This window comes from Castor canadensis, chromosome 2 (assembly GCF_047511655.1).
Source record: "Castor canadensis chromosome 2, mCasCan1.hap1v2, whole genome shotgun sequence".
Taxonomy (NCBI): Eukaryota; Metazoa; Chordata; class Mammalia; order Rodentia; family Castoridae; genus Castor; species Castor canadensis.
Genome location: NC_133387.1, coordinates 149,572,260 through 149,595,924, shown reverse-complemented (window position 1 = coordinate 149,595,924; position 23,665 = coordinate 149,572,260). Strand labels below are relative to the sequence as shown.

Here is a 23,665-nt window from a genome sequence, read left to right as displayed (position 1 = left end):
ATCAGTCTCTTTGAGTCTGTCAGTCACTCTATGTGTCGTTTTAGTGACAAAGGTGTATAGGAAGGGGAGGAACAGATAGGAGTGGGGAACAACTTTGTCTGGAATACTTCAACAGTATGCTGTTCAGTAACATCTGAATTGACTGACCAAGTCCCACTGTGTTTACAAAGGCACATACAATGTACACTTTTAGCCCCAATATTTATTCATGAAAAAATCAAAACAATAAGAAAACAAACGACAGTTATTATTCTACAGTTGCCATTTTTCTAGATTCCCTTCCAGGTCTCCTCTGTGTCCAGTCTCAATGCCAAAGTGGTTTTCAGTTATCTGTGGTTCTATTCTTCTGCTCTGTTGACATTATACAATGAAAGCCACTAAACAATTAATGTGATTTTATTAACAGATTGGGACTCTGCCCAGCCTGGGATTTGTACACGATTGTGTGTTTATATTTGATGCATGTAGTATTTGTTCTGCATTATAGTTTCTCTCTGCTTTAACTAACCTTTTTATTCCTAGTGAGAGATTTCTGCCATTGATGTTATTTATTTATCATGTTCTAACCACATGATGGTGGTGATATCATGTAAATAATTTATCTATTAGGCATAAGGAAAATTTCTAACTAGATATATCCAATAAATATCTAATGATAAAAAAAGGTGACATCATTTTTTTGAGCTAATCATTTTGTGAGTATATTTTAAGTTACATAAGAATAACCTGAAACCATAAGAAGGTAGAGAACCCATTTGCTGAAATAATTATCTATTTTTTCACGTATTTGCTGAGGTAAGCATTGCACATGAGCAGGAAAACTAGTAGGTGTTCAAGCAGCTCTTTCTCTTGTTCCTGGCTCTTCCCAGCTTACACTCTGCTGGTCCCCTTTACTGCTGGTCTAGTGCTAGGCTTGTGCTCCGACTTCACAGAGTTATCACAGACATTCAGGTAAAGCACTCGAGAGGGGCAGGCACATAACAAGCACTTACTAAGTGAGGTCACATGCCTTGGTAATGCTGTTCAGTGTACTCAGACATTATTTCTGGGCTATCCATGAGTCCAGTCTTGATTTTTATGGCGACTGGCAATTTGTTAATAGAACCTGTCAGTAAAAACAGCAATAATATGAGCACTGTCTTGGGGTCACATACTGTAAACACTGTAAAGAATCCATAGACCAGGTGCCAATGGCCCATACCTATAATTCTAGCTCCTTGGAAGGCTGGGATCAGAAAGATCATGGTTAGACTCCATCTCAACCAATAGCTGGGCACCATGGCATGCACCCGTCACCCCAGAGCAGTAGGAAGTTTAAAATAGGAGGATTATAGTACAGACTGGGCTGGGCAAAAAATGAGGCCCTGCCTCCAAAATAACCAAAGCCAAATGGCCTGGAAGCATGGCTCAGGCCATTTGTAGAGTGCTGTGCTTGCTGAAAGTATTTGCTGAAGTCAAGCTGAAATCCCAGTACTTCTAAAAAAAAAAAAGAATCCAAAGACATGTCAGGTGTGGGGACATGTGCTCTTATCCCAGCACTTGGAAGGTTGATCATGAATGAGTTCAAAGCCAACATCTGCTACAATGTGAGACCCTTTCTCAAAAAAACAACCACCACTAACAATAAAAAAAGAATCCAAAGACATAAAATACTCTATCCTTCCCTCAAGCAGTTTGTGGTCTAGTTGCACAGATGAGGCCTACAGAGGGAAAGGCTAAGTAGCAGTATAAGAACTAAAGAGTAGAGTAAGGTCACAATCTGTGGCATGACATAAGAAGCATGTCCAGGAGCCAGCACATCTAGGGGTTTTAGAAAACTGTGGTTTGGCATTGGGGATGTAGCTCAGTGGATGAGTATTTGCCTAGCATGAATGAGGTCCTCGGTTCGATCCCCAGTACCGCAAAAAAAAGGTGGAGGGGGGATTTCCCTAGTGAGGAAGGACTGGGAGGACACTTTAGGCTGGGGAGAAAAGAGCAAGAAGTGGGAGTGGCAGAGGCAAGAGCCTGGAGATAGGGAGTCTTGGTTGTATTCATTGTATTTAGGGGGTGGCCTATAACCCAGTTTGACTGAATGCAATTACCGATTTTTAAGGACACCATTATGCCAAGTTGTTTTTTTTTTTTTAATTGAAAATGAGCTTTACTTGTTCTTCTGAAAGAAAGAGGGGAAATTGGAATGGTTTCCTACCATTAACATTCTCTTAAAATAACACTAGAAAACCTTTTCAAAGATATCTAGAGTATATAATTGATACTATTTTTTCCTGTAAGGAAATTGTTAAAGCAACTTCTGGAATGTTTTATGTATTCTGCTAAAGAGAAACTTTCAAGAATGTTCCTTTTAAGCCCAAATTGTCTTTTAGAGAATTCTAGAATTTTTAGTTCAGTTGTGAAAACTAACTCGCCCTGAACTAATTCTGTGAACCTTTTAGCATTGATATATTCAGGCTCAATATTTTTATTTTAATGCTTTACAGCAACTAGCCCCGGTATTAGAGCTAGCCCTTCAAAGTGAAAGTTAGATTTGGGGAAGGACAAGCTGTTTCTGCGCTTAGAACATTCAAGTTTCAGTTCTGTTAGATACAAGTGATAAGCTGGGGTGTAGCTCAGATACAGAGCACTTGCTTAGCATGCATAAGGCCTTGGGTTCCATCCCTAACACTGCAAAAATTAACTGTTTTTGTCTTAATCATGTCTCAGTAACCCCATCCTTCCACAGCTCACAGAAATGCTGGGCTTGAGGCCATGTGACAGGTAGGGCCCTGACATGGTATGTGGCTCAGGGAAGGTCTCCTTTTGTTTGCCTAGGAATGATGGTTGCTGAATGTGTTCACTTGGATTAGATTTGAGTATGGCCAAGCTCAGGCAAAAGCAGACATCTAGACTTACCAAGTAGGACATATGAGGTCAGCGTTAATCTGATATCACTTGCATGAACAATTCTACAGGAGGCCAGTCAGTATTGAAGAAGAAATTTTGCTCAGGAGATCCAAATTTCCATGATTTATGACTGCCAGATGCATGAGGAATGGGGCTGGACCAGCTAACTTTTTCTTTTTGAGAGAACAAATTTCCTTCCTCATTTGCTTCGTTGGAGACTGTTATTCCTGTCCCACTCCTACCCATTTTAATTTTATCATTTCCTTTGCCTCTTCCTTTCCCTGATTTTAATCTATGCATGGCCTTTCTTTATTCCTCAGTAAAACTGAGTTACCTTACTCTTTTTCCTTCTCTCCTCACACTTAACTTTCTGTCCAAATTCACCCAATGATACTTCTTCCTTACCCTCATGCTTCTGAACATTCTCAAAAGAAAGTTCCCAAGAAAAATAAAATTGGAACATAGTGCATTCTCTTACATATAGGATTCTCTGCCCTTCACAGTGTCAGAAATAAGATGAAAGGTAAACACATACTTTAACAGTCCTCCAAATTTCCAGTTTTTAGTTGTATTGGAAAAGATCATCGTTTGGCAGGCATATGAGCACTCATAATAAATCACAGTTATGAATAAATCTTGGTTGTCAAAAGCAAATGTGTAGCCGTTCCAAAGCGTCTGCCATTAGAATTCAGCAAGGCAGCTGTCAGCTGTTTTCTTGTAATTAAACAGCCAATGAGCAGCTAATTAAGACATATGTGTATACAGAAGTAGAAGTGGGTATGTTAATGAACTGTAGGAATCAATTCATTAAGTGAAAATTGTCAAAAGACCAAACATTGGATCAGCATTTCAGCCTGTGCTTCCTGAAAAGGAGCCCAAAGCAAGAGGGGACCCCTTAGATCAGGACCCCCTGAATACCCTCTCAAATACCCACCGCTCATTGGCTGGCCAACCCACACCTGTAAGCCAAACTATTAATAACCCCAATAGGAAATGTCATGTATATTTCCAGACTTTTTATGAAGGAGACCTAGCAAATGAGTGTTCCTTACCCACATAGAAACTTGGTATTCAGTATTATAAAATACCATCACCCATACCTGAATCATTATATGGAACTTTCACTACAGAACTGAAAGGTGTGTGGGGGGGTTGTGTTTGGTTTTGATTCACTCTGTCCAAATGTTTGCCTCATGCTTTTGGGTGGTACATTAAGAAGTCCTGTGGCCTTCAGAATAAAACACACCTATGACTCAGAAATTCAAATCATTGCACCTCTCCTAACCTGCTATGTGACTTTGGACATATGACTTAAACCTCTCATGTGTAAAACAGATTTAAAAATACTTCTTTGCAAATTTGTAACTTGTGAATGACAGACAAGGTATGTGAAGGATCCTATATGCTTCCTACTATCCAGCAGGTGTTCAGAATATGGTTGTCACCCCTGTTTTTATTACTACCGGTTTTTTTTCCCCTCAGGTCATTTATTCAACATGTGTTTGTTGACTTATTTTAAGTACTGGGTTAGTACTGGACACAAAGAAACAGGGGACTGACGGAAACTGATTAAAAACTGTGGGGGACATACGCATGGAAAGGGCCCTTCAACTGGCTTTGGGAGTGACTGGCTTACAGAAGAGCCTGGAGAATGTGAAGGTTTCAGGGAATTCTGAAGGGCAGTAGACTTTGCAGGCAGTGGCAGTAGTTTAGGCTTGGTCAATGTGTGACTTTGAGAAGAGGACTGAGTACAGAGTATGGGAGAGAGACACATGGACAGGTAGTCATCTCCAGGGGGTCAGTAGGGAGCCATTGAGGGCTGCTAAGCAGGGAAGTGACTCAAGAAGTTGTAGGAAAAGACCTTTAGTATGAAATGGATTGGAGAGAATGAGAAGGGAAGTGGGGTAACCAGTTTGGTGGTTGTATAATAACCATTTCAGGGGGTGATATATGTAGAAACACCAGAAAATTGTGGTAAAGATAGAAATGGGAAAGTGAGGACAGGCTGCCCAATGGGCAACTGTTTGGGTATAGGTGAACAGGAGGGAGAGATGAAGTGAAGTTTCTGTCTTGAGTAGCCGGGGTGGGGGCATCTGTCACAGAGAACAGTGGAGGAGACAAGACTGGGAGATGAACAGTGAGTTAAGATATTTCTATTCTGAAAACATTGAGCCAAAGTTTTTGGAACTTGTGTGGGTGGTGGAAAAGCTATGAGGCCCTAGAAGGTCAAACCGCTATTTTGGGTTAATGCCTATCAGAAGTAGGAAGACTCATTGGACAGCCTAATGGTGAGCTGGGGCCCCAGCCAGGGTTGGGCTCAGTCCAGTCCAGGCTGGTAAGCTTTTAACAACCAGTTCTCCAGAAAACAGAAGTGTCAACATGAAGGAACATAACTTTGGTGCATATTTCACTGACATAATTTTTCACAATTTATAAATAGTAAAATAAAGTATATAATATCTTCACTATAAATTCCATATAGACAAAGTGATTCTCACTGGATGCTCATTGATGTTAACTTACTCTGCCTGTGGTTGCAGCTGACAGAAGTGTATAGTTCGACATGAATTCTGCTTGATGTTTTATTACATTAACGATAAGAAGAAAGTGAAACCACAAAGGCACATTGTGAAACTTCACTTACTCATCAGCGATGGTGTGAACAGCTTTGCTGAATCAGATAATAGTTTTCACATACTGAACTAGTCATTTTTCTATTCTATTCACAAGGAGATGGCTACAAATATGACATACTTTTAAGTTTGATCTGCATTATTGTCATTTTCTACATCGCTTTTTAAATTTAGGCAAGCAAAGCAATAAATCAAGCCCTAATTTTTGCACGTGCCAACTTCTATGGTGTAAATGTTCCCATTCCATAGTCACTTCGGGCTACCCAACATGCCATCTTGCTGAATGCAGAGTAGGGAAGAAATGAACAGTAGCACACAGTATATAGTATTTCTACCATTCAGATATAATTGGTAAAAATAATGGCAAGAACAAGAAAATAATAGTTAATTTTTAAAACATGGTTAAGTTTAACAACTGGATTTAACAACAGATTTCCTCAAATTTTAGCATTCAGCTCATACACCCTGATAACAGCCTTCTCCTAAATTACAAAGCTTTGGTTCTGATCTTGGGATGGCTCCCACCTATTGGAGACAGTGGACAGCCATGTTGTTTTTTAAAAAGTACTAGGGAACAGGCTGCCCTAGAGAATGGTGAGATAACAGAAATAAAACTCAAAGAAAGGCACTTTAAAGACAAGGTGAACTAAAGGAAGAAGCACTGGTAAGAAGTCTTCAAGACATGAAAATTGAGGCAGAAAACTAAAGTACCAGAACTCTTGTGTCAGGAAGTTGAGACTATGATGTCAGTTTTGCTAATCCAAAACTTAAGAAGAAATACTTAGCTGGGCATGGTGCATATGTGTAATCCAAGCTACTTAGGAGCTGGGAGACAGAGGATCATGAGTTTGAGACCAAGGAGAGAGGTGGCAGGGGGGAGGGGTGAATTCAAGTATAATATATTTGTTCAATTGTAAGAACTTTTGTAAATGCTGTGATATACCTCCACCCAGCACAACAATAAAAAAAAAATTGAAGCCAGCCCTGGTAAAGTTAGCAAAACCCTATCTCAAAAACAAAATATAAACAAAAAGGGCTGGGTTGTAGCTCAAGTGGTAGAGTGGTTGCCTAGCAAGTGTGAGGCCCCAAGTTCAATTCCCAGTACAGATACCTAAGTGTGAGGACACTGGTGTTTGAGTCTCAATATTGGCACTGCCCAAAGTCATTTAATATTATGAGCTATACTTTTGTTATATGTAGAAACTAGAGTAGATTTCTTATTCTTTACAAGAGGAAGACAAAATCTATAAGAAGCTTTGTTAAAATGCTTACCATACAAAATTGACATTTTTTTCCTGCTTAGATCTATAAAAATGGCAATTTCATATTGTTCAAACTAATGTTTCCCTAAACTATATCCCCAAAGTTAACCCATATAAGGTGCACTTTTTAAGTACCATGGGTTATTCTGATGTACCATGTCTTTGAGAACCACTGGACCTGGTCACATCTCAGCTTCCTTCCAGCTTTAAAGGCCTGTTTTTATGCTAGTTTAATTTTCTATTGGCAATGACTGCATGTTAGTCTGCAGCCACTAGGTGGTGGTAGTGTGCCACAGCCACACTAAGTGTCTTGCAACCTGAAGCTCATCATGGCTGCTCTTCACACAAGCCCACCAGGTTTGTAATTGAACATCGCCATGTTTTTTGATATTAATAAAAAAAAAACTTTTACAAAAGCCAAAGAACTAATTCATTAGCTCATCTTATAAATTATAAAATTGCAAAATTACATGCTATCTTTCCAGCTAACTCACAACTTCGGCACATTCTTTGTGGTACACAGCTCCACAGTTCTCTCAAAACTCCACATGCTGGCTTTGCTCTCCCTCCTCTCAGACTGTCCAACCCTGAACTTATATCTTGGGTCACTCATTTCTCAGAGGGACCTTCTCCTGGATTGCTCCCCAATCAGACAAGATCCTGTGTCTACACTTAGGACCATATATTGCTTCTATGTTTAGGTAGGAAGGTATCTACTATACTTTACACTTTTCTGTCTTTTAATCCTTCTTTCTCTTGTGTGTTCTTTAGCTTTTAATATTTTATCAGCTCAACTTCCCAAACCTTTAAGGGAACCCCCCACAAGGAATGCTAAAAGAGAAGAAATTTTAAAAGGCCATTTTTCCCCCCCCAAAAAATGCAAAATTCAAGATTTGGCTGAGTCAGGGTAGCTTACCCAGTCTCTCCCTTCACAGCTCTCACTATATAACCCTACTTGACCCCTCCCATCTGGTACTGGATAGTTCTCCTTGTGGTCTTGACTCTGTTGATGGAGTCCAAAAGAAAGATCTCTTCTCTGGTTCTTAACCATGCTGCTCAAAGAACTTCTTAGCAAGCATTTGCTCAGTGGGCTCAATTGAGGAATAAATGATGCAGAGTTAAGTATGTCTGCTTGATTTCTCAAACCCTTCCAAACTGAGACATCTAAGTAAGTGGAGCCATCTTCCAAGTAGACAGCTTGGAAGCCAGACATGAGTTCCAGCCACAGGGCCACTCCTCAAAGGGAATGTGAATGCCCTGTGGATGGGCCTTCCAATTTTATGGCATAATTACTCAGGCATCATTAATGATAGCAACTCTGTGCCCTTGCCCTAAGTTTTGTGGTTGTTTGCTTTGTAAATGAGCCAAAGTGATTGAGATATAAGTAAGGTGAAGCAAAAGGGGCGTACTACTTCCAGTCAGAATGAGGAGAAATGATGAAATCATAGACTGATTTTTCTTAGGTGACGCCTAAACTCTGGCCAGCTGCAGCTGTAAAAGAGGATCTTGTAAAAATGCCTGGACAGCAGCAACTTGGGTCAGCTAAAGGGACGAATCTAAAAGAACACACTAATTTCAGAACGGATTCATCTTACTACTTCATGATGCATATTGTGCTTTTCTAAAATGCTGATTCAATGGTTGCTTTCTATGAGAATAGCCAAGAAGGAATTCTTTTGACATACAGGGAAGCAGGAAAATAAAAGGGACAACAGTATGAGTTTTCTGGAAAGAAACCTTGAAAATTCATATTGTGTGTGGGCTTATATTAGATGTGGGTTCTGAGTAAGACATTGCACCTCAGTGAGGCTCAACCTCTTTGGCCTTAAAACTAGGGAAATGATAGTACCTATCTCATGTTATCCTTGTCAAAATTAAGTGTCACAATCCATGTAAAGCACAGAGTAAGCACTGCTTTAACAGTGCCCACAATTTGTTCTAATCAGATATCATGAGACATCCAGATATGGAAATGACTGTTATAAAGGAAGAAGTTTGTTACACTCACAAATCCCTAGACACAGGATTTGTAGCAGGCCATGCAGGGGAAGCACCAGGATAGGTCAGAGGGACTGACAGGAAAACAGGGGCCAGGGCTTTGATTGTGGTTTCCACAGGAAGGAACTTGCACAGCAGGGTAAGCAGGTTTAGGATTGGCTAGTTTGAATAGATACAGAGGGAGCTAGTTGTCTGGTAGCTGGCTGTGTGTGCTAAGGGCTAGGGGAATAGAGGCTGGAATAATAGCCTAATAAAGGAGACTGCTGGATTAGGTCTCTGGATTCTGGATTGTTTGGTTTGCATATGAAAGGCTGTGGGCTCTTTGTAGGCACTGGCTATGCTTGGGAAGAGCAGTACTTCCAGGGCCAACAAAGCCCAGATGTCAAAGCATCAAAAACATTGAATAAAAAGATGTGATTAATGCAAGCACTCGTTAAGATTGGTCTATCTGTGCATCACCACGATGCCCTTCCATAGTTACCTTGTTCTAGAGCAGACTGATGGTTATATATGGCTTCTGTGCTAACATTTTGGAACTTTATAGAGGTGTGATGTTAAATTAGTATGTGGACACTAAAAGGTAGCATCCCTTTTATTAAAGACCTAGCCATTACTCAGGAGCTGTGTCTAGTTCTGGATTCTAGACTTCTGAAAGAAGGGAAGAAATTGGATAGGATCTTGAGAAGAAAAACTAAGAATAGAAAAGAACCTAAAAAGGGAAGTGCCAGATACACTGATTAGGTCTGTGGAAAAGATGCTTAGGTAGCAGCCCTCAGGTACTGGTTCCACTGAAAGGAGAACAGAGAATATGCAGACATTCTACATATCAATGATCATAAAACAAGCTCTACAACTGAGGCCAATAGGAAAAGGGGACCAGGAACTAGAGAAAAGGTTAGATCAAAAAGAATTAACCTAGAAGGTAACACCCACGCACAGGAAATCAATGTGAGTCAATGCCCTGTATAGCTATCCTTATCTCAACCAGCAAAACCCCTTGTTCCTTCCTATTATTGCTTATACTCTCTCTACAACAAAATTAGAGATAAGGGCAAAATAGTTTCTGCTGGGTATTGAGGGGGGGAGCGGGAGGGGGTGGAGTGGGAGGTAAGGGAGGGGGTGGGGGCGGGGGGGAGATTGTATGCACATATGAATAATAAAAGAAAAATTAAAAAAAAAATAAAATTAAAATAAATAAATAAATAAAATAAAATAAAATAAAACAAGCTCTAACAACCTTAATGTGAAGCCCACAAAATTCAATCACAACTAGAGGAAAAGCAAGTTAAGTTCCAGATCCAAGCACCCACCCAGGCACATGCAAGATAATACGCAAGGAGGGTGGAAGTAGTGGCTGAGTCTCAGGGAAGAAATGAACACCTCTCCATTTTGACAAAGATTGTGTGTGTTGGACTGAAATGAACACCTACACAGATGACCTATTGGTATCTCTTTCTAAGGATTATCCGTTTCCATTTATATTTTCTTGGAATCTCTCCATTAAGCCCCAAAGAAAGCTTTATTTCTTCTCACTTCCTTTTTACAGGAGACTAACACACACACACAACACACACAGCTTCAGATATTTTGAGAAGAGACTGCTTTACAGAAGAGACCAGACTTGATCTGGGGTACTTTTAGTACAATAGACAGGCTGAGAGGCTGAGCCCCTCACCTTTGCTCCCATCTAGGTTAGCAAGCAGGTTAGCAAGTGCAAGAAGACATCAGGATCACACGTGCACACACACACCCTTCCCAGGTTGATTTTCAAAAGTAAAGAGCTGGGAAACAAGGTCACATAGGTCATGTGCAGTGACTTGGTACACAAAGGCCCCTGGTCATCACACAGGAAGTAGTTATCCTAGATTGTTCTTTCAAGTAGCTCATGTACCTTTCTATGTATACATTATAGGAGAAAGTCAGAAAAAGCACAGATAAACAAAAAGAAGAGAAAAATTATTGGTGGCCCTACCAATGAAAGCTGAAAATTCTTTTCATTTTCAGGCATAATTTTCCAAAGTTTTTTCTTTGTTAAATATATGGGTTCCTTTTTTTCTTTTTCAAAAATTAAATTATACTGTATGTAGTACTTTAGCTGATTTTCATCACCTTTTTATAATAATTCAAATTGAATAGTATTCAAATGGATTTCTGAATTACCATTCTTAATGACAGCTGAATTCCAGTGTATGGATGTACAATATGGCTCAGTTCACTAATGCTGGATGGTTCTACATTTCTTTCATATTAGAGCTAGTACTGTGAAGAGCATCCTTGCAGGTGAATCTTTGTACCATTCCTAATATTCCTTTAAGGTTTATTTCTTAACAAGTAACTTCTGGCTGAGTAGTTTTTAATAATTTTGATACAACTGCCAAATCAGGTTTCAGAAAAATCTTTTAGAGGAAAAGTACTGTCACTGGTACTTTGTCCACCAGTGTCCTCTCTGTTGGAGTCATTTATCTTCACTATTTGAAGATTCTAATTCTCATGCTTTACTTCACAAAAATGACTCCAGTTACCTTATTTTTCTTCTGCATACATGCCTGCTTTACAAAACCACTTAAAGATAAGTCAGCAATAAAAATGTAGCCACAACCTCTCATGTATTTGGAAATTAAGAAACATGCTTCTAAATAATATCAGAATTACAGAAGAAATCCATGGAACATGTTTCAAGTGATCATGAAAATAACACATAGTAAAGCTTGTGGGTTGCTGGCAAAACATAAGAAAAGGAAAACTTGCAGATTTCAGAAAAGAATAAACATTGGAAATCAATGAGCTAAGAATTTAAGTTAATAAACAAAGAAGCAAAAATAAAATTCTGGAGGTTAGTAGCTCTGTGTGCATCTTTGTAGACCTTCTCACACACAAGAGAAAACTGGATCATATCAGATTGCATCTGTTAAGTCTTAAAGGCCATGATTCTGAACACTGGTATTTCCAAACTGTCAGGGACTAAGTAGAATCCCCAATCTGAATGATCTGTCACAATCTTCCTTCCGAGTGACATCTAACTGCTTGCCCCAGTAGGTCTGAACTTGGGGTAAGAGTTGCCTCATGGGCCAATAGTTTTAAGTGGTCTTTTAGAGATTACCCCAGTGTGTCATGATTGTAGCACTCTGAGTTATAGTGTGGCTACATTTTCCTTAACTCTGGACATCCCAGAGAAGTGTTTTGTGTTTATTTTACTAAAAATACTTTGGAGATAAAGAGTAAAGATAAATCCTTTGTATCATTTAATCTACCACATTGCTTTTGATCATCAGAACCCAGGAATAGGCCCTGATGTGCCTTTTACATAGGCAACTGTCTGCTGAAGTTAAAGAAAGTTTTGCATGTGTAAAGGACAGAGGATTAGGCTCTGGGGATCAATTTTACTCAAGGAAAACGAAGTGACTTTAATTTCATTAATGGTCTCCTGGATGATTCTGCTACAAGTTTAATTCTCCATTAAATATTAATGCCACTCAGTATACTAACCTGTTTTATATTTTATAACTGAATCACAGGGCTTTTTCAGGAGAAGTCAGCAAAGCAATGCCACCTACTCCTGTCCTCGTCAGAAGAACTGTTTGATTGATCGAACCAGTAGAAACCGCTGCCAGCACTGTCGATTGCAGAAATGCCTTGCTGTGGGGATGTCTCGAGATGGTGAGTTAGCGCAGCTTGAGTGGTACAGAAGCAGGGGGTGGAGAAACTTTGTGCCTTCTGAAACATAGACCCAGATCTGACAGAAAATGCCCTCTTGGCCCTCCATCCAGGTGCTCTGGCAGCTTTATAGAACTCACAGCAGTGGCTTTCTCACCATGGTCTGTTGGAGTCATATGGCGGGCTGGTGTGTGCATGTGTGTGTGTGTGTGTGTGTGTGTGTGTGTGTGTGTGAGGGGGCAGGTAGGTTAGAGGGGAGATGTCTTGTAATGAGAAAACCATCAGATTTTTGACATTTCAGACATGACATGTACATGAATTAGTTGAAATTGTCTTCTGAGAGCCTTAAGACCTTGTGTAGCCATTTTCCCTAGGAGTCAATACAAACCAAAATGGTCACTTGCCTTCCACTAGAGAGTTTGCTGGCACTTGGGATGAAATCACTTTTATGCTAACTGGATCTTTGAAATCCATGCTAAAGTCAAATATTTGTACATACAGAATGTGTGAAAATAGTGCAGAGTGGGGTTCAATGACAAATGTTCTTTTCATTAAAAAGAAGCTATTTTAAGGACTAGGACCAGCTATCATTCAATTATAGAACATTTCAAGATCTTCCTGAAAACTATCTTAAGTACACTGAATAATCAACACCAGATTTCAAAACAGTTATTCTTATACATGGGAGCTGGGCAGAAGGTACAGCGGGTCCATTTTAAGGACATTTCTGAATATACCAGCTGGCTGCCTTAAGAGATCCCCTTGAAAGAAGATGACTCCTCCAGTGAAATTTCAGCCTGTGGAAAGCCTGCCTTTCCCATAATCAGACATTCTTAGGGCCTGGGGGCCCACCTAGGCACAGGATCACATTTGTTCATACATGTGCTATGAGGCCACCCTGTACAACACTACAAAAATAAAGTTGTTGTCATTGGAAGATACAATTCAGAGAACTTGCTCTGTATACTCAGAAATTCCTGAGACATGCAGCTCTGCAGAGCTCACCTCCCACGGCACTAATAAAGTTAGGTATAGCTCTTAGGAACTCACAGGTTAAAAGTCACAAGTTGTGTGTGCCTTCTCTCAAGCCAGCCGTTTGATTTCATTTCCTGCATGGTGTGATTACTGTTATTACTATCAAGGCAAAAGTTAAAGCACAGTTGCAGAATCACAGTAGAATAAGTGTCCCCTGTGGGTGTCCTTGACTATTCTTTGGCAAAAAATGAAATGCCCTCAACATACCTTCTGTAAAGTTTACAAATAAGAAATAGCACAATTTCTGAGTATGAAGTGAATTTGGGGCTTATAAAATTATGGACCTGAAATTCAGAGTCCCTAATCTGCCTAATTGTGAACCAGTCTCATCTAAGTTTCCTTTTGAGTAGAAGAAACTGGGAATTGACCATATTCCAGGTCACGTGTTTCCTCTGTGCAAAAGGACAGCATATCTTCCTTGACAGGAAAGAACCCATCAGTTAGCAAGTTTGGTGGCTTTGTTCCCAGCTTCATGTACATCACTCCTGCCTCCTGCCCCAGACTCATGTAACTCTGGCGCTGGTCAAATGGACAAATTCATCCCCCAAATTAGGAATCAATTTCATTACAATCAATTAGGAGAAATGAGTCCCTTTAACAGAGGCTCCATCTGCTTAGAGTCTGCAATTCAGATTGGAAAATCACAGGGGTTTTGTTTATTTGTTTGTTTGCTTGCTTTTTTTTTGTTATTGTTTTTGTTGTTTTCCCAATTGTCTGGGCTTTCAAGAGAAATTGTTTGAGACTTTGAACAAAACTGCAAAGTTGCTACAGTAGTTACTCCAAGTTCAATAGGGGACACATTGCAAGGAGCATGCTACAGAGAAATCTACCCCATAAGGATCTTACGTAGTTTGTCCTTTCAAACTCCTTACGCTTCTTTTACTAGAAAGTGTCACTTACAGATGGGTCTATGGTATGTACCTGTAGTCCTAGCTACTTGGGAGACTGAGAGGGACAATTGCTTGAGCAGGAGTTCAAGACCAGCCTGGGCCACATGGCAAAACCCCATCTCAAAAAAAAAAAAAAATCCAACGATTGAGTAGAATAGGGGGATTCTTAGGTCCAGCAGACTCAGAAATGTAATTCACAACATTACAAAGGTTCATCCAATTTCCCTAAAACTCCAGATCCAGCTGCTTGGCCAGGATGAACCTCATTCAAGTGTACAGAACCGAGAGTTGCATGAAAGTTTAGGTGTGACTCCCTTCTGCCTTGGTGTGTCCCATGAGTCTTTGCATCCCTGACCTCTGGTCGGGGAAAAGAGGAGGGCTAGGCCAGTCTTGTGGGTAGAGAGTGAACCAGTGGGTAGAGAGAGGTACCCCATGAGCTGGAGGTCTGTGACTGCAGGAAGATAGACAGAAGGTTCTTCCTATTCTGGCTCTGTTTCTCTGGGATGTGTGGTTGGGGAGGGGACAGCCTGGGTGAGGGGGACTATTATCCCCTGTGGATGATGTCCTTATTCTGTGGTCACATGGGGTTTGGCTAACATTGAGAGTTCAAGGAAACCCTAAAGCATGTGGGAACTGCTGATGAGGACAAGCAGGTGGAATATGGGGTGGTTTGCCTTTTTCCTTGCAGCTGTGAAATTCGGCCGGATGTCGAAAAAGCAGAGAGACAGCTTGTATGCGGAAGTGCAGAAGCACCGGATGCAGCAGCAGCAACGGGACCACCAGCAGCAGCCAGGAGAGGCTGAGCCACTGACACCTACCTATAATATCTCGGCCAACGGGCTGACGGAGCTGCACGACGACCTCAGCACCTACATGGACGGGCACACCCCCGAGGGCAGCAAGGCCGACTCTGCCGTCAGCAGCTTCTACCTGGACATACAGCCCTCCCCAGACCAGTCGGGGCTTGATATCAATGGGATCAAACCAGAACCCATTTGTGACTACACACCAGCATCTGGCTTCTTCCCATACTGCTCCTTCACCAATGGCGAGACTTCCCCAACTGTGTCCATGGCAGAACTAGGTAACAACTGGCTTGCTTCCACTGCCTTGCTCTGCACATGCCCTTTGAAGTAAAGAGATGTGTTGGATGGTGGTGTTAGGATAATGGCAATTTCCAAGCTGGCATTTGGTTCATGCCTACAATCCCAGCTACTGGGGAGGTGGAGATAGGGAGGATCACAGTTCTAGGCTAGCCCAGGCAAAAAGTTAGTGAGACTCCATCTCAACCAAGAAGCCAGGTGTCATGGTTCAGCATGCCTGTGATCCCAGCTACATGGGAGGCATAGGTGGAAGGACACAGTATGAAAGCAGCCTGGGCAAAAATGCAAGACTCTACCTGAAGAATAACCAAAGCAAAAAAGGGCTGGGGTGTGGCTCAAGTGGTAGAGCACCTGCCTAGCAAGTGTGAGGCCCTGAATACAAACACCAGTACAGCCAAAGGCGGCACGGGGAAGCATACAATTCCCCTCTGCTTTTCTGGCCCTCTCACATTCCAGCCTGTCCCCTTGCTTTTAACAGGCTGTTCTTTCCCTTGTCACATCCAATAAACACATTGACCTCAGTTCAGAATGAGACAATATGCATGAAGCAGTCTTTACATTCTGCAGAAAACAGTTAAGTCCAGAGAATGGCTGCATTAACTTTGTTATTTACTTTAGTTATATCCTAGGTATTGCTTTATGTCTAAGGCCACAAATATATCAATCCACAAACTGAACCTGGCCCATAAACAAATTTTTTGACTGAACTAGAGTTTTGACCTTTTTGAATTGATTGGTAAAATTTAAACTGTTTTGTTTTCAATTGACATATAACATTTGTATGTCATTATGGAGAACAATGGAATGCTTTGACCCATGTACACATTGTGTAATAATCCAATAAGGGTATACAGCACCTCACGCAGTTAGCATTTCTTTTCAGTGACAATATTCAAAATCCTCCCTGAGAGCTTTTTGAAATGCATAGCTACTGTTATTATAGTCAACCTACTGTATCACATAACCCTAGGACTTATCCTTACTATCCACATAGAAATTTGTCCACTTTCTCCCTATCCCACCCTCCTCAGTAAACTTGGGCACCTATGACAGAAGTTCAGATTGTCAGCATTTAGGAATTTCAGCAACCAACTGGCACCCCTCAGAGGTAACACCTCAGATGGGCGTCTCCCATTTATATCATTTGCCTAGCACCTACAGGCATCTACGTTTTGCTGACCCAGGTGTACTATAAATCTCAAAGGGATAGCTTCTTTATTCGACAAAATGCTTTGAGAACAGATATTGGTGAAAAAATTGATTTATTTCATATAAAGTTCACTATGCGCCCCCCTCCCCCCACCAAAAAGGCCCTTTCATGTCCTTATTGCTAGGACATGGCTGCTTCTAGGAGATGTGTGACCTACAAATGATGATAACATAGACAATGGAAAACTTTCCATGTCATAGAAGTGATGTTAGCATCCTCTGTTATATTTAATCGATTTTTAAATACAGCACTATAATTAGGGAAACTTTGAGAAGGATCTTTGCAGTTTTAGTATTTGATCCATCCCCCTGGTGATTCCTCACATGAGGTGATAATCCTTTGGCATATTTCAATTAGCTGCCACGGAGGTGCCTAAATTAACATGAAGACAGAATGAAGACCTCAGGTGGAAAGGAACCAGCAGGTCTGACTTGAGCACAGAGGTCCTCAGGTCACAGGAATGATGGCTGTGTTCTTTAGACAATTTCTCCACTTCTATGCTCCATAAAACATCTTTGTAGTGAAAATTTATATTTCCAGTAAAATCTTTCTCCAAATAGAACAAATTGAATGTTCTTTACGGTTTTTACACAGGCATCTCTTTTTTGAGTCTAAATTTAAACCCTCGAGAGCAGGGATACTTTAAGGCTGGTCTTTAACCACTGCACCGCATTAAAGGTGTGTCACAGCTCTTTTGATCACCAGAGAAACCTCTGAACTAGAAGCCAAGCTGAGCAGAGGTAGGTTTGATTTTTTTTTTTCTCGAACTAGAACAAAAACCTTCCATTTTTTTGTCATGGAATCTTAGTTGGCTGAGCCTTAAGCAAAGCTATAATGAAAGTAAAATTTTCAGAAATGAGGAATTTGATTGAAAGCTGACATGATCCCATGAAGGGTGACCTGACTCACTTTGGGTCCACTGTCACCTTACCATAAATACTGCTGAATCTGCCCTGTTCGCTTGTCAAGTGTCCAATCCTGAAATAAATCCATAGAGCTTAGCCAAAGTGTTGCCCCTGCACTTGGACACTTTGGCTACAAGTGCATTAATATTTGAAGGGGTCAGAAATGCTGTGTTCATTCTCCCGAATCCACGGACAAATCCCAGTGCAGACAGGAAGCCCTGTCTTTTACACTTTGCTCTTTTCAATGTTTTTTTTTTTTTTCCACGTGGATTGTAGCATTTTCCAGGATGCATTAACTCATGACTAGGAGTAGACTCAAACTCAAAACTAAGCTAGGGATTTTCTGAAAAGGATACAATTAGGTTCTAGTTTTCTCTCGCATCTACATATGCAGAGTAGTTTCAGAGAGCTGAAAGTAGCATAAAAGTCAAAGCTGCCTAAAATTCCTTGCTATTTCCTTTGCTGCTTAAGTCCTGCGATCCTCTTGACTTCATTTTAAGCTAAACTTTGTCATAGGACTTTGAACATATAAAGACAAATTGCACAATAGGAAAATAACTTGTATATTAATATATCTTTAATCCAGTTCTGTATTTCAATCATAGCACCCATAGCCCGTTACTGTCAGTGGAATATGTCTCCTCTCTTTGTTAGGAAGTCTTGCCTTTGGTGTGCAATTAGTGCCCAAATTTTATCTTCCAGATAAACAACCTAGGCTCATTTTTTAAAAGGGCTAATTGTGTTTCTTACTATAATTGTTAGTTAATGCCTTATGCAGGAGAGATGAGTGATATATTAGGCAGAGTGAGAAGCTATAGCCCAGTGTACATCAAGTAGCCTACAAACTGCACTTTCCCTTTCTATAGAAAAAGGTGGAACACAGACTCTGAAGTCAGATTGAAGTATAGCTCTGCCACCTGCTAGCCGCGACACTAGCAGAAGAAGAAGTCACTTAACCATAGTCTGGCTCAGTTTCCTCCTCTATAAAATGGAGATGAAACTAGTAGCTTTCTCCAGGCATTGTGAAATTAAGTGAGAAGATACATATATTTACAATAGCTGGAAATATATGGGTCTGGCACATAGTAAATGCCATGTAAGTGGTAAGTGTTAATTAGTGCCATTACTAATGGTGCTGTTACCTGCAAAATGAGAGTTTGCAAGAGATCATATGTAAAGTTCCTCCCCACTCTGAAAGTCTGAGTAACCCAGGAGCCAGACTTTTGCACCTGAAGGCATTAGACACTGGCTGTATTGATGAAGCAGTCATAGTTAAGGAAGGAAACTGGCTTGCTCTATCACAGATGGAGAGATATCTGCTAAGCTGCAACCAGAAATCAGGTCTCTTAACTCCTAGGTCCAAGGTATTTCACAGGCTTTCTCTGAGAGGCCACAATAACCTCTTAACTTATATTCAGTCTTAACTATGTTCTTCTTTGCTGAAATGGAGATTTAAAAATAGCGAAGTGTTACCATGTGCCAGTGGCTAATGCCTGTAATCCTAACTACTTGGGAGGTTGAGATTGGGAGAGAGGATCACAGCTGAGGCCAGCCTGAGTAAAATGTTAGTGAGACCCCATCTCAACCAACTGCTGGCCACTGTGGTGTGCACCTGTTATTTTAAACTCTATGGAGGCTGCGATTGCAAAGATCACAGTTCCAGGCTAGCCCTAGTAAAAGTGTTTGCAAGACCCCGTCTCAACAAGGGAAAAAAAAAAAGCTGGTGTGGTGGTGCACACCTGTTTTCCCATCGATGGCAAGAAGCATAAAACAGGAGGTTGAGGCTGGCCAGGACAAAAACCAAGAGACCCTATCTTAAAAATAACTAGAGCAAAAATGGCTGGAGGCATGGCTCAAGTAGTGGAGCACCTGCCTAGCCAGTGCAAAGTCCTGAGTTCAAACCCAGTACCACCAGAAAAAAAAAAAAAAAGCAACGTGTCTAAAATCTTAGACTTGCTAAAGGTACAATGAATTGGTGAGACAGTGAGCAGTTGGTGAGAATGCAGCCACTGCCCTCTACTGGCATATCATATGCACTGCATTTTTCCTTGTCTGGCTTCTTTACTGGCTAGCCAGATTCAATTATGTAGTGTCAACATTTTGTTTTGTTTTGTTTTGTTTTGTTTTGCAATGCTTGGGATAAAACCCAGGGCCTTGTGCATACAGGAAATTGCTCTACCACTGAGCTCCACCCCAGCCCTGGCCATATTTTTTAAGATGCCGTGAAGCGAGATGCTGAGCACATGAACTGAAGAAGCATAGCCTGGAATAGAGTGATGAGCTGCTTCCCGCTGTTCGTCCCCCATAGCCCCCCTTCTTCCCTGTGAACAACCTTCACTTTTATCATATCTGCAAAAATTGGTTTGCATTCTAGAAACTATCTTATATTGTGAGAGCTCATCCTATAGGAGATACTTTACCACCATAGTTATGCATTAATTTTCTGGTTTCTGACTCCCATTAATTTTGTCTTTGCTTTTCACAAGCATCCTTGATTCTAAGACACATAATTTGCTGGCTTCTTTCTCTTTCTCTAGGTTGTTCTCTCTTTAAATTTTCCTTTTATTTATGTTTGATTTTTATGTTATTTATCCATTCTGTTTTAGTGTCTCTGTGTTGCCAAATCTTATGTTTCCATGTCTCCAAGGAGATTCTAGTTTCAAACTCCACTTTGGTGAACCTGCTCTATTTTCACACAAACAAGTCTCCTTCTGTTTGAAGAAAGCAGTAACAAATTTGCAAACAAATAGACACTCTTACTAGTGTTGCCAAGTTTGCATTCTTTTAAGTGACTCACCTGGTATCTATTTAAGACTCTGCAAGGGGATAATTTTTTTGGCATGGTTTCATAGGCACAGAATCTTGTCAATAATTTTTAATCATTCTCCATTCCATGACAATTATTCCCATCCTGCTCCCAGCCTAGCCCCTCACACTGACATTGCAGCAGCCTTCTCATTGGTCCTCCTGCCCCAGATTCTCTTTGCTCCAATCCTTGTCTTCTGTCCCCATATGCAATTTTCAACATGTCTTCTCCCTCTGGAGAACCCTGCTATTTCCTAATGCTGCACAGGTCCAGATTCAATCCTAACATTCAAGACTCCTTAGGAGTTGGGCTCTTGATTGTATATTTTTGCTTCAACACTATTACTTTATCTCCTGTTCCTTATAAATGCCGTATTTGTTCCTTCATCCATCATTCCTTCTACAGGGAGCTGGTCCACCCCCCCCCCCCGACACCACTGACCCCTGCCTGCCACTCCTACCTATCATCAGGATCCAATGCAAATGTTTCTCTTCTGCCAAGAAACATTCTCAATTTTACCAAGTCAACACCACTTTCTCCCTTCCTGGATGGTGCCTGTTATCTTTCTTTACCTTGTGATGCAATTTACCTTCCTACTTTCTCATCTACTGTCTCGATTTATTCTTTCAATGTGTCTGTACATGGCCATAGAGTGTGAGTTCCTAGACAAAACATCTCTGGCATATATTTCTTTCGTATCTTCAAACCCCTTGCATTCAAGTGTAATGAAACACCACATGTTACATAACCCTATGTGTTCTAACTAACTGCTCAGCTCATTTAATTCTTACAATAGCACTAAGAAACAGGCACCATTTTCTTCCTTTTACAAATGAGGAAGCCAAAGCACAGAAAGGCTAAGTATCACACCCAAGATCACACAGCTAATAAGTAGCTGAGATAGAGACCCAGACAGTGTAGATCCAGACTGTGTCCCTTAACAAGTGCATTAATACACAGTCACATGTTAGCACCTAGCAGTATGTGTCCTGTGCATTTGCAGGAAACAAATGCATAGTCATCATCATTGAAGAATAGCATTCCTAGTTTTTTAAGCATAATCCTTTCCAGGATATTATTAAAATGCCAAGAAAAGGCCACCAATCATTTTCCATATTTAAGTAGGTCAATATTTGTTAATTCCCAGACATTGAAGTAAGCACACAGAACAAGGTCAAGGTCAGCAGAGTCTTGGAAGTCACCAAGGCTCTTCTTGCAGTCAATGTTGGCTTTTCAAAGTCCCTGTCTTCCATCCCCATGTTCCCTAATACAAAAGTGATTCAGCACATTGCTTTACTTTTATAGCAAATACTAAGTGGAGAAATCGCTGATCATCCAAAGAATGTAGCTTTTCATGGTTGTAATCTCTTGTTCTCTCCTTAGAGCACCTTGCACAGAATGTCTCTAAATCACACCTGGAAACCTGCCAATACTTGAGAGAAGAGCTCCAGCAGATAATGTGGCAGACCTTCCTGCAGGAGGAGATTGAGAACTATCAAAACAAGGTAGAATCTGCAGATTTTCCCTAGGATTGAGGCAACAGTGGGAAGGCTGTTGGTGTAGGAGATTTATTCAAGAGTACAAACAGAGCAAAGAGTGAATGTCTGTCATCACACGCCAAGTTTCTGTTTAAACTTTCTTCCAGAGTTGATTGTATCCTTGAGGTTTTGTCATCTTACTGAGATGCTAGCATGTGGAATTTCAGCAATAACAAGTTCTGTTGTGTTTTATTAGTGTACTCACACCTCCTTCCATTGGTAACAAGGGACTCAATCAAACAACTTCCAAAAACCTATATGAATTAAGATTTGTCCCAATATCACCATGGAAGATTTTAAGGCCTAGAAATTGGTGTCAAAGAATCTTGACTTCATGTTTCCAGAGGAAACAAGGAGGAATTTAGAACGCATGTACAAAAATAAGGTTTGGCAGCTATGACCCTAACTCTGGTGTGAACCTATGATAGGAGCTTGTCACATGGGACTGCCACCTGCCTTTTTCTCTACAACTCTGATCAAGAAGCCACTAAAATGGGAGGGCAAGTTGGAGGTGGGGAACCTCTAATTATTCACTCTTCCTTTGGCAAAAGAAAATGCTGTGGGTTTCCCCAGTAATTGTGGAATTCAGGCTTGGAAAGGACCATGGGGATTGTCTAGGTTAATCCTCCCCTTTGTGTTATATTTGAGGAAACTAACATCCCTTGTCATGTGGCTGGAGAGTGAAATGTCAGAACTAGGCCATGACTCTTGGCTCTTAATTTAGGGTTTCTTAGACACTGTCTTCTTGGTAGACATAGACTTAAACTGAGGTTGGGGAAATAGGTGGACAGTGCAGCAGATCCAGGTTACCCTGTGACTAAACTGGAGGGTGAGTATACAAAAGGAAATTAACAGGACAGGTTGGGAAATAGCAGCATTTCACTTTGTTTGCCTTTGAAGTTGCAGCTAAAGCTACAAATGACAGACAAGAAAACACTAAGAAACTGCAAGGTAGATGAAATGGGATTTCACAGCCCAAGATTCTTGGATTTGAATCCAGCTCCTAGAGACACTGGCTGTGAAACTTCTATGAACTTCTGTGTCATTTCTGAACAATGAAAAAAAAGTTCTTATGAAAACAATATGAGATGAGGCTATCATAAAGCATCTAGCTCAAGTAGGTGCACAATAAATTTAACTGACTCTGTTAAATTTCCCAAGCAAAATAATGAAAGAAGATTCTACTTTGCCACTCTGTGGCCCAGGGCTAAAGCAGTGACCCGTTTTGCTCTCCTGACTTCTTCTCAGCTCCCTATGTTCATAAAAATCTTTCTCCATCTCATTTTCCCCAAAAGGTAAGAGAGGAAGGATTCAGAGGACACAGAATAGGCATGACACTATCCTTATAACCCAAATAATAGGGCAACTGTGTATTTTTTAATCTAGCTTTTTAAAATCTATTTCCAAAATAATTTATGAAAGTTGGTCAACCAATTGTGCCAAGGATGTTGGGTAACCTATATGTTCATGTGTTTCCCTCTAACAGCAGCGGGAGGTGATGTGGCAATTGTGTGCCATCAAAATTACAGAAGCTATACAGTATGTGGTAGAGTTTGCCAAACGCATTGATGGATTTATGGAACTGTGTCAAAATGATCAAATTGTGCTTCTAAAAGCAGGTATGAACTTTGCAAGTGAATTTTGATGTCTTTTCCTAACCTGCTTTCACCTGCTTGTTAAAGAAATGCTTGGTAAGGAAGGTGTCAAGAGTGGTTTTTCTCCAGTGATGATAACTCAGGTTTGTCTTAGCA

General features: G+C 40.7%; 1 protein-coding gene across 5 annotated transcripts in view; it reads left to right on the top strand.

Annotated features, from left to right (window-relative positions):
• Rora (RAR related orphan receptor A) overlaps positions 1-23,665 on the top strand; it is a 691,433-nt gene that overhangs the window by 654,008 nt on the left and 13,760 nt on the right. For all 5 annotated transcript variants that reach the window (XM_074066095.1, XM_074066096.1, XM_074066098.1 and 2 more), the window contains 4 exons: positions 12,289-12,430; positions 15,041-15,436; positions 21,760-21,881; positions 23,401-23,533. In XM_074066095.1, the coding sequence (XP_073922196.1) occupies positions 12,289-12,430; positions 15,041-15,436; positions 21,760-21,881; positions 23,401-23,533 (793 nt within the window). The remainder of the gene's footprint in view (positions 1-12,288; positions 12,431-15,040; positions 15,437-21,759; positions 21,882-23,400; positions 23,534-23,665) is intronic.